Source organism: Drosophila serrata, unplaced genomic scaffold (genome assembly GCF_035046125.1).
Source record: "Drosophila serrata isolate PLE 108 unplaced genomic scaffold, ASM3504612v1 contig_362, whole genome shotgun sequence".
Taxonomy (NCBI): Eukaryota; Metazoa; Arthropoda; class Insecta; order Diptera; family Drosophilidae; genus Drosophila; species Drosophila serrata.
This window is the reverse complement of record NW_028257260.1, coordinates 2,983,456-2,998,022: the sequence shown is the minus strand read 5'-3', so window position 1 is coordinate 2,998,022 and position 14,567 is coordinate 2,983,456. Positions and strand designations below refer to the sequence as shown.

The 14,567-nt window shown below is 39.9% G+C and overlaps 3 protein-coding genes across 4 annotated transcripts in view; 1 reads left to right on the top strand and 2 right to left on the bottom strand.

Annotated features, from left to right (window-relative positions):
* Window positions 1-14,567, bottom strand: part of shakB (Innexin family member shaking B) — a 160,043-nt gene that overhangs the window by 102,517 nt on the left and 42,959 nt on the right. The window lies entirely within an intron of this gene.
* On the top strand, window positions 229-487 carry LOC110176015 (uncharacterized). Its single transcript, XM_086839219.1, has one exon. The coding sequence runs from the start codon at window positions 236-238 to the stop codon at window positions 410-412; it is 177 nt and encodes a 58-aa protein (XP_086695345.1). The 5' UTR covers window positions 229-235; the 3' UTR covers window positions 413-487.
* On the bottom strand, window positions 11,684-13,232 carry I-3 (Inhibitor-3). The gene has a single exon (XM_020942222.2). It carries the CDS (start codon window positions 12,365-12,367, stop codon window positions 11,855-11,857), a length of 513 nt encoding a protein of 170 aa, XP_020797881.1. The 5' UTR covers window positions 12,368-13,232; the 3' UTR covers window positions 11,684-11,854.

Genomic DNA, 14,567 nt, shown 5'->3' with positions numbered 1-14,567 from the left:
AGCGTTTCACTGAAATAATCAGTTTTGGGCTTGCCTTTAACAAAATCAGTTCATCAGACGGAGCTCTGACAAAATTATAATTTTCCGAAAATCAACAACGATAACTTGTTTTATTTCCAAAACCAGTTTTTCTTTTCTTTTCTTTTGATTCAACTAACCAGGTAAGAGGAAGTTTTACTAACATCGAGAACTATTTCAGACAAAATCCCCTTTGATCTATAGTTTTTCTGGCATTATGGTGAAGCCTAGGAAGCGCCCTCTGCGCCTATTTAAGACGGCAATGGCCTTTCTGACGATCCTCTACAACGATCGTTTCTGCTGGACCTTTATCAAGAGCTATGGACTCTTTGCTTTGGCCATTCCTTTGGCCAAGTATCTTGATGGCTTTGAGATATTACCCTCAACTAACTAACCTTTGACTACGTTTCAATGTTAAGACATTTGTGCAGCAAATAAAAATGGGATTCTTTTGTTTTTAAATCCTAAATACGCTTTGAGGATATCGAATGTCCAATAGAGATGGATAGCGGATATATAATCCGCTCACAGAGTAGATTCCGCTGCTAGAATACCATTGCAACATCTTGTTGCATTTGTAATTTCCGGTATCACATACACAGGACTCTCTATCCCCCATGTGTGTTGGGGGGGAAAAGAAAAATGTGGAAGAAAAATGTGTCAGCATACAAGACAAAAGCAAAATACAAACAAAACTCAAGTTCCCATGCAGCCAGATGGGGCGGAAGGATCAGTCTAGGACTCTGTACTCCCCTCTGAAAAGTGCTTTGGCTTTTTGTCTCCACAAAGGCAGTGCGGTTCATGGCTGTTAAGCTACCTATCCCAACAACTAATGCTGGTTTATCAACCCTTTTACCAGGTGGCCTTTCTCAATTAATGGTTTTAATAATGATTTGATTTCTATTAAGGGAATCTTTAACCATATTCCTTACAGTTTTGTCGCAAACTTTCGTTGACTCACTTGTCTGCGTCATTTGTTTATGGCTTTCTCTCTTTATGCTTGGCTTTTACTTATTAGTTTGGCCAAGGAAAAGTCTTCGTATCTCCCCGCCCCCCTTTGGGCTTTTCATGCAGCATTCTCCTTTACATTTCCTTGTTTTCCCTTTGAGCTGCAATTGTCAGTTGACAATGCAAGCAACCGCAGAAAGGATTGGGGGTGGGAGACAGGGAAAGCTCCAGTATCCCAAGGATTTTGCTGACATCTTAAAGACAGGACACCCGCCACTTACCCGATGCTTTAATTGAGCCTTCAACATTTGACAGGCAGAGACAGAGAGAGAGAGAGAGGAGGAGAGTGATCCTGTGATAGTCGAATGGCAAATTAGCCAATTTGCAATTAACTCACCTGAAAATAGAAGAAGGATAAACGAGAGGTGGTTAGTAAGCGAATTAGCGGGAAAACACAAACAACGAATGGATTTTCCAAAGGTTAATTGACGCAATTTTCAGGCAACTTGAGCTTATTTACACACACACTGCCAAAGGGGTTATATATCTGCAGGATAAAGACCATAAACTGGCAACATGGCGGAATGATGGGGACCCATTGTTGTTGCCACGATAAAGCAAGCACAGACATACACACATGAGTCCGTGGCAACATAAAGATTTCCATTTCCATTTCCCTGAGAACAACGACAACTCAGACAACGATGTGTAAAACAATTGTGCTCGCAGTTAATTTGTGTGCAGCGACAATCCTAGAGCTATCCAAAGAAGCACCCAGCAGGCGTCTTAACACTGGGAAAAAATCCTTTGAGTTCTTGTATGCTATATTTTATTTAAAACTAGTTTTAAGGGTGAAGTAATTTTTTACAAATATTTATTAAACCTATTCTTATTATTGCAAATTATTAATATTTATTAAGTTAGCACCCAATTTTCTTTTCTGTGTATGTTTTATGATGATATTCCTGCTTGTGACAGACAATTGAAAAGGCAATACATACACATACACTCTCACACACTGGCACACTCGGCGTATACGCAATGTGCCAAAGTTTATACGAAATTAATGTTAATTACAACGCGACTGAAACTATCCATCTCTCTTGCACCCGGCAGCAGCAGCAGGAGCAGCAACTGTGTCCTGTCAGGATATGAGCAGAGGAGGGAAAATGATGAAAACCGGTGAAAATGGTGAATGCAATTTGCCAGCAATGCATTTAACAAGCTGAAAGCTGAACAAGCTTAAGCCAAAGGATTCAGGATTCATTGAATGAGTCGACAAAGGTGAATCGAATTGAATCGAACCGAAAAGAGAATGATTAATAACCATAATCGATAAATGCTAAATATTATTCGTGAATCGGGGGGAAAGGCTTTAAGTGAGACATTAAGGATTGTTTGCAGCAAGACTTTGATGTTTTGTTATTTATTTATATACTAAGGATTTGATTATTTCTAAGAGAGAAAATTATTCAAATTAATAGCTCTTAAAAGTCAGAGTAAATTTATAAATAATTCCCTTGAAACATGCTATAAAACACCTAGTTGTTTTTTTGCTTTTCTCTAACTTCATCATAATAATAAATTAAGTAATAAGAGTTATAGGAAACAAAAAACGTATAGAATTTATAGCCGAGCTTCTTCTTCTTTTTCTTTTTTTGTTCCTTCGTGTCCAAATCATCGATCATCTTTATCGACTAATCAATCGAATTCACCGTTAGCCGTGCCGATAAATCCCGCTTAAGCCATTCGACTGCACAAAGGCAGCATTTTTCTTTCAGCCCGACCATTTTTTGTGCTGGATTTTTGGTCGGTCTCTATCTCCCTTTTTTTTTTGTTTGTCTTGTTTTGTTTAGTGAATTGAACAACTTTGCCAACTGTCTGGATTCCCACGACCCGTGGCCCACCTGTCACGCCCCATCCTACACTGACGAAAAAGCACACATCAAAAGATTATCTATACATTCAGAAAGGAACTCTTAGGGGGCATTACACATCCTTTCCCCTTTTCTCCCTGTGCAGTTGCTTCTTTCTCGATTCTCCATGATGTGGCACAAATGGCAATGCGCTTAACGTGTCTCGTGTTCCGTGTTGCTGCTGTGCCGCCAATGTGGCCGACGTTGCCTCTGCTGTTTTCCTGCATTGTGAGGCGCTGACACTGCAGCAATCGACGGCAGCAACAAAGGACACCGTTCCGCACCGCCCCGTCCCCCATTACACTTGCCACACACACATTTTGTTGTAGCACGTTCGCCGGGATTGAAGACACCTTGGCCCACGCACAGACAATTTATAAAAGCCACAACAAATGTCTGAGGCTGTAAACTTTCCGTAAGTCTTTGCAGCAAATGTCTGCCCGCGGCAACATCAGCAACCAGCAGCAGCAGCGGCAGCAACAACACCAAACTGGAGACAAGGACGATGGCGATGACGATGACGATGACGATGACGTCGTCACGCGGATGTTGCGACGCGACTCTGAAGGATTTTCATGGCTAGCAAAGGTTTTAAACCCCCCCCCCCAGTTTTTCCAGCCATTGTTGCTGCTGCACGTCTCATGTTGCTGTTGCTGTTGCTGCTGCTGGCGGTTGTGTTGCATGTTGCCGTCAGCATGTCAGAGCCCTAACACGTAGCAAATACACACAAGCGAACAAAATGCGCTTACAGACATGTAAGCACATGTAGTCAAAGGACCTACCATGAAAGTCGAAGCATGAATGTCCTTTCTGCACTTGCAATAACTTTATGAATCTTTAAGGGAATCTGGATAAATCTCCAAGAAACTCTATGAATGATTTAAGCAGAGCAAGATAAAAGATCATTTTAAAATACTCTAAAGTCTAGCTAGATTTAATATTAAGGATAGTAACTCATAGAAAGGGTATCTCCAACGAATCCCTGCCTCTGTGGCAACCAACATTGTCAGCGTCTTAGCGCTTCGTGACAGCATTTTCCTGCCCCGAATGCTGTTAACATTTTGCCAGCTTGCCCAGCTTTCCCGGCTTTCCCATCAGCTGTTGTTGCGGAGTCTGGGCTTTCATTAGGCTAATCCAGACATGATCATGCATATATGGAATATATATATATATCTAAGCCCAGACGGTAGCGTTGAACCCAAACCGAAAGTAAGACTGAGGCAGAGAGGCTTTGCTCCAGTGTTTTCCTTTCTTTTTTTTTTAATATACACAAGCATGTGAATGTGCCGGTTTTTCCACCTCAGCCTTGGATTTCCCAACCCTTGAGTCTCCAGCTTCCGGTTTGTCCCCTTCGGACAGCATGACAAAACTTTTTTATGTAAATTCTGAAGCTGCTGCTTCTGTTTCAGTTGTCGCTTCTTGTTGTTCTACACTCCGTTTGCCATTTGTGCACCTGTGCGCCGCCCATCAAAAAAGAAAAGGTAGGCAAAAACTTTTTACCTCACAAAATATGCTCCAACGAAAATCCTCATCTAAGGGGCTTGGGAACTGGAAACTGGAAACTGGGAAAAGGAGCAGCCGTAAAGATTTCATTTTCATGTCCCAGAGAAATCTGAGTCGCATCTAATCGAATCAAATTTCCTCAAACACACACTTTTCAGGTCACTTCCCAACTTTCGAAACACACTTGACAATCTCCGACGGCCGGCCGGTTGGATACCGGAAAAGTTTCAATTGCCTGGGTTTCCCACACACACTTTTGGCCAGGTCAAAGTTCGTGGCTGGGCTTTCCCCTTGAATCAAATTGAAGCAAAAGAACAAACAAACACAAACAAAACAATTTTGTGGCCACTGCAGCTGGCCCGAAAAGCTGGAAAATTAATTGAAATCGAGGCATGTTGAGTGAAATAGATTCGGGTAAGGGCAATGATTGATTAAGCCTCAGGAAAATCCGCGGGCATAAGGAATGGTAGCGTCAAGTCAACTCAACTCAAGTCAAGTCAAATCGCATTGAATTGAATACAGAGAGATAGAGAGTGAGTGCGGAATCGAATCAAGTGGAGTCGAGTCGAGTCATCATCAAATGAGATTAGACAGTCAGTCGAGAGATTAGACATTCGCTGACCGACCTGAGACTTTCATCGGGAAAAGCCAGTCAGGCATCTGTCGATGGCTTCTCAACAGTCATTTTCCGTTGAATACTAAATTGCCTTTAATCTACTTTATCATTCACAGACCAGGAAATAAGCAGTGAGTCTTGGAAACCGATACCAAAGTTGGCAAAACTCAAAAGGTATCTTAAGGTGGCAAGTAATTAGGTCACATTATAAGGAGTAAGACAAAGGTCTAAGCCTCATTTACAGTATGTAATCTATACTATAGAGTTTAGATGCTAATCTGATTCAGTTTGGATATATATTTTCTATATATTCCATTCTTAAGACCCTCTGCAAGTTACTCCACATAAACAAACACTGCCTTTGCCGATAGCAATTCACCCTATTAGAAATTAGAAATAATTACCAGTAATTATAATAAACGGGCATAAAAAATTAAAGAGCACAAAAACAAGAAAGAAAGAAAGAAGAATGTGACTCTGAATAGGGATTTTCTTTTTTTTTTTCATTTCCGGCAAATGTCTTGCCCCCGTGACGGTCATAAATATGATGATAATTAAGTGTGTCTCGCACATATACTCAATTTAGCCTTATTAACCCAAAAATGACACAGATATTAATTTTCCACGCACACACACACACACACACAGAGAGAGAGAGAGAGAGATAGGGACACATGTGTGCCCTCGCACTGCGCCATTTTCCGCAGGGCAAAGTCATGAGAAGTGGCGCCTTGGCATAAAGCCTAAACGTAAACGAGTAAATTGGCAGATTTAAGCAGTAAACAACAAAACGGCCAACAAAACAGGGCCCAAACAACACCTCGCTCCCCCTCAGAATTCTCCTTCTCTTCCTTGGCATAAAGAAAGAAAAAAAAATGTCAACAATCTATTGACAGCTGAGACTGTAACTGATTGTAGGGCGGCTTTTTTCTCAGGAGGAGGAGCCAGCACACCAAAACAAGGGCGGCGAAAAAGGGGTTGGAAGCTCCCAAAGAGGGGGTGTTTGAGCACAAAGCAGGCCACGTAGCAAACAAAGACATAAGAGTTTCTCACAATAAAAAAAAAAAGGAAAATCTATATATGGTTTTCAGGGAGGAGCCACAGCTATATTACATAGAAGATATCATTTGAGAAAAAGTTCTGATAAAAAAAATATACAGCTTTAAAATCAATCAAAATCGTCTTGCTTATTTCTTAGAAATTTAAATTAAATCATAAAATTAAGAAGCAACATATAAATACAAAAGTTAACAAGCCAAAACCGTTTCGTGTTTGCTTTAAATTAAGATTTATTTGCATTTAAACAACACCTCCCCAATTCTAGTTCTCTTTACTCCACCCCTAAAATTTAACATCAAACGAAATGAAACCGAAATTTTCCGGAGGGGGGGGAGTATTAAGGGAGTATTAAGCACTGAACAAAAAATATATACCGAAGACCCCAATTTTCTTTGGGGAAGGAGGAGGAGGATATGTGTGTGTGTGTTTGCGTTGCTCCTAATTTAGATGTCAATATTTTTGCGCAGGAACACACCCTCGCTCCACAAATATGTGTGTGGTTGCCTGTCTTTCCTTTTTTTATTTTGCACCCCGAAAAACCATTAGAAAATAAATAAAATATCAAAAAAAAAAGAAATAACATGTATACATAATAATGGAAGAGACAACACACATGGGGATGGGAGGATGGAGAGCACTTGTGTAGCATGTGTGCCTGATAATAATAACATCAAATTAAAATATTGTAATTCGTTTTTATGATTACCAGCCTCTTTTTTGTGCTAAATATCTACTAGCTTTCTATGGGTTATAAGACCCAATAGATACCCTAATTAATTAAGCCAGGAAAGTAAGTTATTTATTGGGAATATCATCATCATCCTTCCTAGGGTATTACTCTGGTCGAGTTTTTATCTCACAACCAGCAAACTGGCTATCTGTGTGTGTCCCCCTCCCTCCTGCTCTCCGGCTCATATATTTATGGCCTAATATATTATATATTTATGTGTCTGTCATTTAATAAATTTTGCTGATAATGTCATAGACATCAGCGTAAAAATGACCTCCCCTTCCTAACCCAAAGTGTGTGTGCTGCTGCTCTTCACATGATTTGCTTTCATGATTTGTGTATTTGGTCAAAATGGCCACCTCTACCATTTGAGAAGTCAATTTTTATTGCTGTTTATTATTATTTATTTATGTTTACGGCTTTGGCCTTCTGTTTGCTGTGTTTCTAAGACTCGATGCATGCGTATACGTAATGTTAACAGGGCGTATGCGTAATTTGGGAGGATTTGTGATTTAATTGGAGAGGAAACTAATAATTTTAGATCTTTATTAAGTTAATTATACATTTTTAAATACTATTGAATATTTAAATATCTATATTACAATAAGGTATAGTAACCACTATAAAACCTTTAAATGCTTATATTCCTTGCTCTTTACAAACGATTTTTCCCTCCTCCTCATCACGTTTATCATTTAGGCAGCATTTTCCACGCTTTTCATTTGTTGTTCTTGTCACCATTGCAGAATGTTTCGCTGACTCAGCTGCCAATGTTTCCCTCCTCCAACCACTTTTCCTTTTTTTCCGCCCTATTTGCATATCACATTCACCATTTTTTTTGTGTGTTCTCAAGTGGGATTCATTTCGATGCTCAAAAATTGCTCAAAAGCCTTCAAATTGTGAGCCATAAATAACAAGAGAAGAAGAGAAGAGAAAAAAAAACGAAAAGGAAATGTAAGGATGCTCGGGGAAAACCAAACTGAGAGCACAAAGAAAGCTGCTTTTGTACTTGAATCGATTGTTGGCAATGAAGTCAATTACATAAACGGCATCGGCACAAAAAAAAATAAGAGTGCCCATAAAGGCGACGAGGAAAACATGAGGTAAATGTATATATAATGAAGAGGAAAATGATTCAGGAATTCATTGGGAAAAGGGAGAGAAACAAATACTAAATATATTTCATTGAAATAATATTTTTATACATTAAAATGAAGAAATTATTGTTCACAAGGAGACACCAAATTGTAATAATGATTAAAAGGTTATACAAATAACACCGCACAAATTAAGACGAAGATCATTAAAGGGAAAAGTCCCGGAAAAGCCACAGACCAGAAGTAAAAGAGTGTGCAAAACATGAGTTGGGGAAAATCAAACCGAGGGTCAATCTCCTTTAATTTTTCCTTTGCCGCACGCATCCCTCTGCCTCTGCCAATTTCCGACACCAGAGGGCGTCAAAGTGACGTGTCGTCTGGCAGGTTTTTCCGGCTTTCCCCCGCCCCTTTTTTTCTCAACCCTCCCCACCCCACTTCACTTTGACTTCTTTGCTTTTTCCCTCTTTGCTGTGTATATGTGTGAAGCATTTAAAAGTCACTTAAGTGGAAATTAAAAAGAAATTATTCACTTTGGCACATTTCACAGCGTTTACATGCATAAAGTGTTTTTCCCCAGGTTTTCCCCCAACCTGCCTCCATTTGCTCTTTTTTTTTTATTTTTTCCAGATTTATTTTCGGTTTGTTTGTCTGTTTGCCGTAATTGTTGTGGCTTGCCTCATTATTTGTATCTGGTCAAAGGGAGGAAAAATGGTGCACCCCCTCCCGAACCCTCCCGAAAAACAGATATCATTTTCCAGCTCCATCCCCCTCATTGTGGTCCATTTTGCTGTGTCTTTTGAGTTTCGGGTCCTTTTTGGCTTGTGGCACATTTCCTACACTTGACCACAATATTTCTGTGAAAATTGCTCGCAAATTGTTTATTGCTGACCTCAAAGCTATTTGGGTATTATGAGCTGGCCCAGAGGAAAAGGTGTTTTCCTCCCACACTCATTTTCCAACCTCTAACTTGGCTTCGGGGGGTGCCAGATTAATTTTAATAGCAATTAGTGAATTATATTAGAGTCAAGGTTCCTTTTAGGATTAGCTCTGTTGCTAATTAGAGTCAAGGTTCCTTTTAGGATTAGCTCTGTTGCTTTATAATCATTTGAGTTTAATTATGTTTTAATTACAGACTTCTTTTAAAGTGTTTCTGATTATTTTTATACATATGAGAGATATATTTTCCCATTTCTAAACCAGATTAGTTTGTTTATTTTGGTTGTGTATAATTTTTGTTTGAATTATTGCTGTAAACTATTAAATTTGTATTGAAGAGATTTCCCCCCCAAGTTGGTAAAGTCTCTCATTTTCTTTTTTCGCAGCTTTTCAGCCAGTTTTCCCTCTTTGCATGTCTTGAATTTGTGTCATGTTCAAAGCAAGCATCTTTTATGTCATCCGCGGCCTCATCAACTTAATCATTGAAGGGGAAGGAATCATTTGCCTGGCACAGATCCTTTGCCGGCTCTCTTTTATCCTTTTTCCACTCTCTCTCTCTCTCTCACTGCCTAAAACTGAAACTGAAACAGAAAAGACCGAGAAAAGAGCAAAGCGCAGCATAAAAAAAAGAAAGAAAGAAAATCATATATAGAAAAGGAAAATAAATAATATAGAAAGAGGAAACACTCAGCTTCGTTGACGGCGACCCATTGACCAAGTTAAAAAAGTTGGAGCTCCATTGCAAATATGGGATAAAAACACATACACACACACTCGAACGATGCATGTATGAGTTATGCAAACTCTGCACTGAGAAAAAATAAGCCTATCTTTGAGGAAAATAAGCTAAGAAGCTCAGGAATATATAATATCTGTATTATTATATATTTATGGAAATATATAAAGCTTGCTTATATTAAATTAAATAACTAATTTTGGATAAATTTCTATAAAAACTAGGCTGTTTTTTATTTCCCTGTATGTTCCCCATTTCATTTCTATATATATATTTTTCTATATTTATATATATGGATACATGTTATATATATATGTATTTTTTTCTTTTTGCGGAGGCACTTCAAATGCGGTTTGGGGCCGCGGAATCAAGCGCCAAGAGACCTCATAAAAAACGACTAAGGCGACTGACTCACACAGATATGGCACACACTCACACACACGTATGCACACCCATATACACTCATATCCTAGAGCGCATATTGAGTTGTGGTTTAATGCCACACACACATCACACATACACACATACACACACTCGCAAAAGGGTTCAAAGTTTGGCAGCTGCAGAGAAACCAAAACAGAAATTTTCCGCTCCATTTTTTTGTGTTCACAAAATTTGTGCCATTGCATAACCCCCTTATTTTTTTTCTTTTTTGTGCACGCCTCTGGCCCTCGACAATATTGAAGCGAGGCCTCCAGCTTCAGTTGCCATAGATTAAGCAGGGAATTGAAACTATATATTTGGGAAGAGAAACTATAAATTCTATTGCGGAAATGCGGTGGCAAACGTCATAAATAAGAAAAAGGTATTTTCCGGGAACTAAGCTACACAAAGAATAGCCAAAGACCAAAAATAATTTATTTAGACTTACAAATTAAGTTGAATTTCCTACAATTTAAACTGAAATCCGGCTTAAGGATAACAGGGAAGGGCGACAACAGCCACAAAGCCATTCGCAAATGCTGGTAACTTGAGTTTTCCCGAACCCCCTCCCCCGCCCCTCACAAAAGTTCAGGCCAGAACTGGAAACTGCGGCGAGGATTTCCACACGACAACTGCAGACAGGAAGAGGGAAGCGGGGGGAGGGATGCAGGATTGGGTACGTGATGCACTGCATCCACGGCGAAAAGTTCATTAATCTAGTTACAAGTTCGCGCAGACAGTTCGCATAATCAATCAATAGAGTTGGGGGGGGGGAGAGTCCTTGGGTGCTGGGGATCCTGGATATCCTGGGTATCCTGGAGATTAAGTGTCAGGGGTGGAGAGAGGAGTCCTGTTGGGGCGTAAACATGTCGGCGCTCACTGGGAGGGGCGGGACTCTGCAAAAGGGGCGTGACACTTTTCTTTTTTCCTCTGCGGTTTTCTGGCCGCTGAGTGACAGGAACAGGATAGCATTTTCTAAGCGCATTTTCGCCTCTTTTGGGGTTTTCTTTGGGCCTCCCACGAGAAAAGCTACATAGTACAAGGCAGTGGAAAATATGTGTGACTGCGGTGAAATTCAATTAAATGGGATCAGGAAGAATTACTTTGGTATTTGTACTTGCTAAGTAGATCATGGCTTTAGCTTTAATCTAATCATGTAAGATGGTATTTCTCATTTTATTTTGATAAATAAATAAATTTAATTAACTAAGAGCGTCAAAGATTACTCTACCATATATATATCCTTCCTAAATATCTAAGCTTCAGCTTTAATACTGGCATATATTATACCACTATAAATGCCAGGATTAAAGCTGAAGCTTAGAAAGGATATTTATATGATATTCGTTGATTCGTTTCATTTTGATAAATACATTTAATTAGAAGAGATCAGCAAGGATAACTCTATCTTACATGGGTATATCCTTCTAAACAGATCTCAATTTAAGCTTTAATTTTGGTGTATATTATTAAATTTCAGGAATAAATAAATCCAATTAACTAAGATCCCCAAGGATTACTCCACCCTATATATATCCTTCTAAATAGATCTCAACTTCAGCTTTAATCTTGGTGTAAATCATTAAATTTCATGAATATTCATGAATAAACAAATCCAATTAAGATCAGCAAAAATAACTCTACCCTATATATATTCTGCTAAATAGATTTCAACTTCAGCTTTAATTTAAACAAATTCAATTAACTAAGGTCATCAAGGATAATCTCTATCCTATATATATCTTCTTAAAAAGATCTCATCTTTAGCTTTATTCCAGCCATATTAAATAGTACTTATCATTTAATTTTGTTAATGAAAGAACATCAGATATGGCTCTCCATTGCGCAGGACTCTACACCTGTGATCTCGCTCTAATCCTGTTTAGTGGCCTGTTCCAGCTGCTTCTCCTCTTCCTCCTGACTTCCGCCGCCACCTTGGTTGGTCATCTGTTGACATGATCCGCAGGAGCAGCAACCGCAGGTTGACTGACGTTTCCGCTGCTTCTCCAAACGATTTCGGGTCTTGACCTCCGGATGTCCATAGCAATGCTCACACTCATCATCCGCCGATGAGGAGCTCTCATCGAAGGCATGCGGCTTCCGGTAGATGCAACAGCATTTCGATTTGCGACGATTTAAATGCTCATTATCGACGACTCCTTCGTGGAAGCACACACGCCGCCGTTTAGTTTGTGGCACTTGGGAAGCCAGTCGCAGCCGGAGCACACAGCCCGTATCCTCCACCACAGGCACCGGCACCGCTTGGATCTCGATCTCTGCCGTCACGGGACTGGAACCAATGAGCAGCACCCTGGTCGTGGTCGGTGGTAACTTTGAGTCTCCCTCGGTATCAATGGTCGATATATTGGCCTTCGACTGATCCATGGTGCTCTTAATTAGTTTCTTTAGGTGGTGCCTTGTGGGAGTTACTTATTTTTTCGTTTTTTTGATTTAGAATTTAAACTGTGGAATTTGGAGTCGAAATCGAATCTGATGATGATTAGGTGTACTTATGCCTAGTCATTTATATGAGTTTAAAGACCATGCAAGCTGAGATCCAAAAAGTTTGAAAATATCTAATAGATGTAGGTAATATATATCTATATCGATAAGTACTTTGGAGGCTGCTGACCTCTCTTTGGGTTCCTTCTATATTCTCTCTTTCTCTCTCTCTCTATCTCTATCTCTTTCTTTCTGTTGCATCTGTCTCTCTCTCTCTCTCTCGTTGGCCTCGTCTCTGTCTCGTGTCTCGGCTTTAGCCGCAGTCATTTTGGCTGCCAAAACTTGGGCACGATTTACGTCAATTGGACAAGCGCCAGGACACGCCTTAACCCCGCAGTGGCCCAGCCGCCCATTTAACCCGAAAGCTCACCCACTTTTCCCACCCCATGACTGGGGTTTTTCCCAGCCATTTTTCCCAAATCCCATAGCAGCTTCTTTTGCACAGAAAGAGGGACGGAGAGAGAGAGCTCCATGTTTACCTAAAATGCAATTCTCCATTCCCGCTGCAGTTTTGCATTTATTATTGAGTGAAGGCAAGGGTCTGGGTCCCGGGTTGGAAAAACCCATTTTCCGTTTTACTTTACCACTTTGCCTTTGAAAATTGCACAAAAAATTGCAATCCCCCCTCCACTCCCACTACCCTGTATATATATACATATATATGTTTTCCTTTTTTTTGTATTTACGCATGGCAAATAAATGTTGAAAATAATATGATGGCTGCTGCTGGTGGGGTTAAGGAACTTTTTCTCAGCATCGTTTTCAGTTTCGTCTTTGGTTTTTTCTAGGGGTTTCCCTGCCTTTTTTTGGTGTAGTTTTTCAGTTATTTTCCTCGTTTTTTTCTTTTCTTTTTTTGGCTACCGCTCTGGTCTCATGTATTTTACTTCTTGTCTGCGTTTATCTGGCATTAGAACCAAGAAAAATTATGTTTGCAGTTCGGACCGCAGGCGGTGGTCCAAGAGCGGGTTGGGAAAAGTCAAAGGATGCTGGGAGGGGGAGGGTGAGAGCTCTCTGCCTCTGTCTGCTGTGCAGCAGATAATAAAAAAGAAGCCGCAGCGTCGCAGCTTTTCGTGGCAAGTGCCAAGCCAACGACCCTGAATGAAAAATTATGCTCAATGCTGTTTAAATAGTTCAGTTTTTCCGGAGGGGGCGTGGTTCAAGTGCAAGGTTCAGACTGGATTCGAGGTGACAAATGGGTTTTTCCCAATGAGAAATCTAAAAATGTTTAAATAATTGATGTTCCGCATTTGTATACCTTTTGAAAATATTAATATTAAGGAATAGGTACGAGTATTGTCTGGATAAAATAATAAAATCAAAGCTGAGCTGGTGCACAGTACGTATACTTGATATTTTCTTAGTTCTTTGTTTAACTTAAAATCTTAAACATAACTAAGCTTTCTTTTCATTTTAAATTCAGCAAAATTATTGAAATTTAAGAACAGCAAATTACAAGGGAAGAATTCCAAATAAACCCTTTATAATTAAGCTTCCTTTAGTCTAGTCTAGCAGGTGCACAGTGCGTATACTTGATATTTTCTTAGTTCTTAGTACAAGTTAAGATCTTAACCTAACTTAGCTTTCTTTACATTTAAAATTCAGCAAAATTATTCAAATTTAAGAGCAGCAAAGTTCAAGTGAAAGATCCCAAATAAACCCTTTTATATTCCAGCTTCCTTTAGCTTGAATTTTCCATTTCTTTTTGGTCGAGAAAAGATTTTCCCGACACCCAGTTGGGGAATCACCTAAAACTATTTGCAGACCATTGGACTAAACACTTTGGCGGCTGCTCTTCACGCACTTAATGGCCAAATAAAAGTTTCCTCGTCTAAAGGAAAAGCTGAGGCCAGGCTGGAAGGGAAAAACAAATCCTCGAGCGCCTGTGGCCATAACTTTCTTTCTGTGTGCCATTGAAATGAAATCTAAAATTCATTACGCATTTTATGCGTCAAAAGGAGATTGGGGATTGGCCAGAAAGATGGGCGGGGGTGGAGATGGTGGTGGTAATGAGGCGCGTGCCTGGTCTACGCACAGAACCACTTGGCCAAGAGTCCACCTCCCCCTCAATGCCACACCACCTCGT

What these genes read in the sequence shown, in the direction of transcription:
- LOC110176015 (XM_086839219.1), top strand. Translation starts at nt 236, where the DNA reads ATGGTGAAGCCTAGGAAGCGCCCTCTGCGCCTATTTAAGACGGCAATG.
- I-3 (XM_020942222.2), bottom strand. Translation starts at nt 12,367, where the DNA reads ATGGATCAGTCGAAGGCCAATATATCGACCATTGATACCGAGGGAGAC.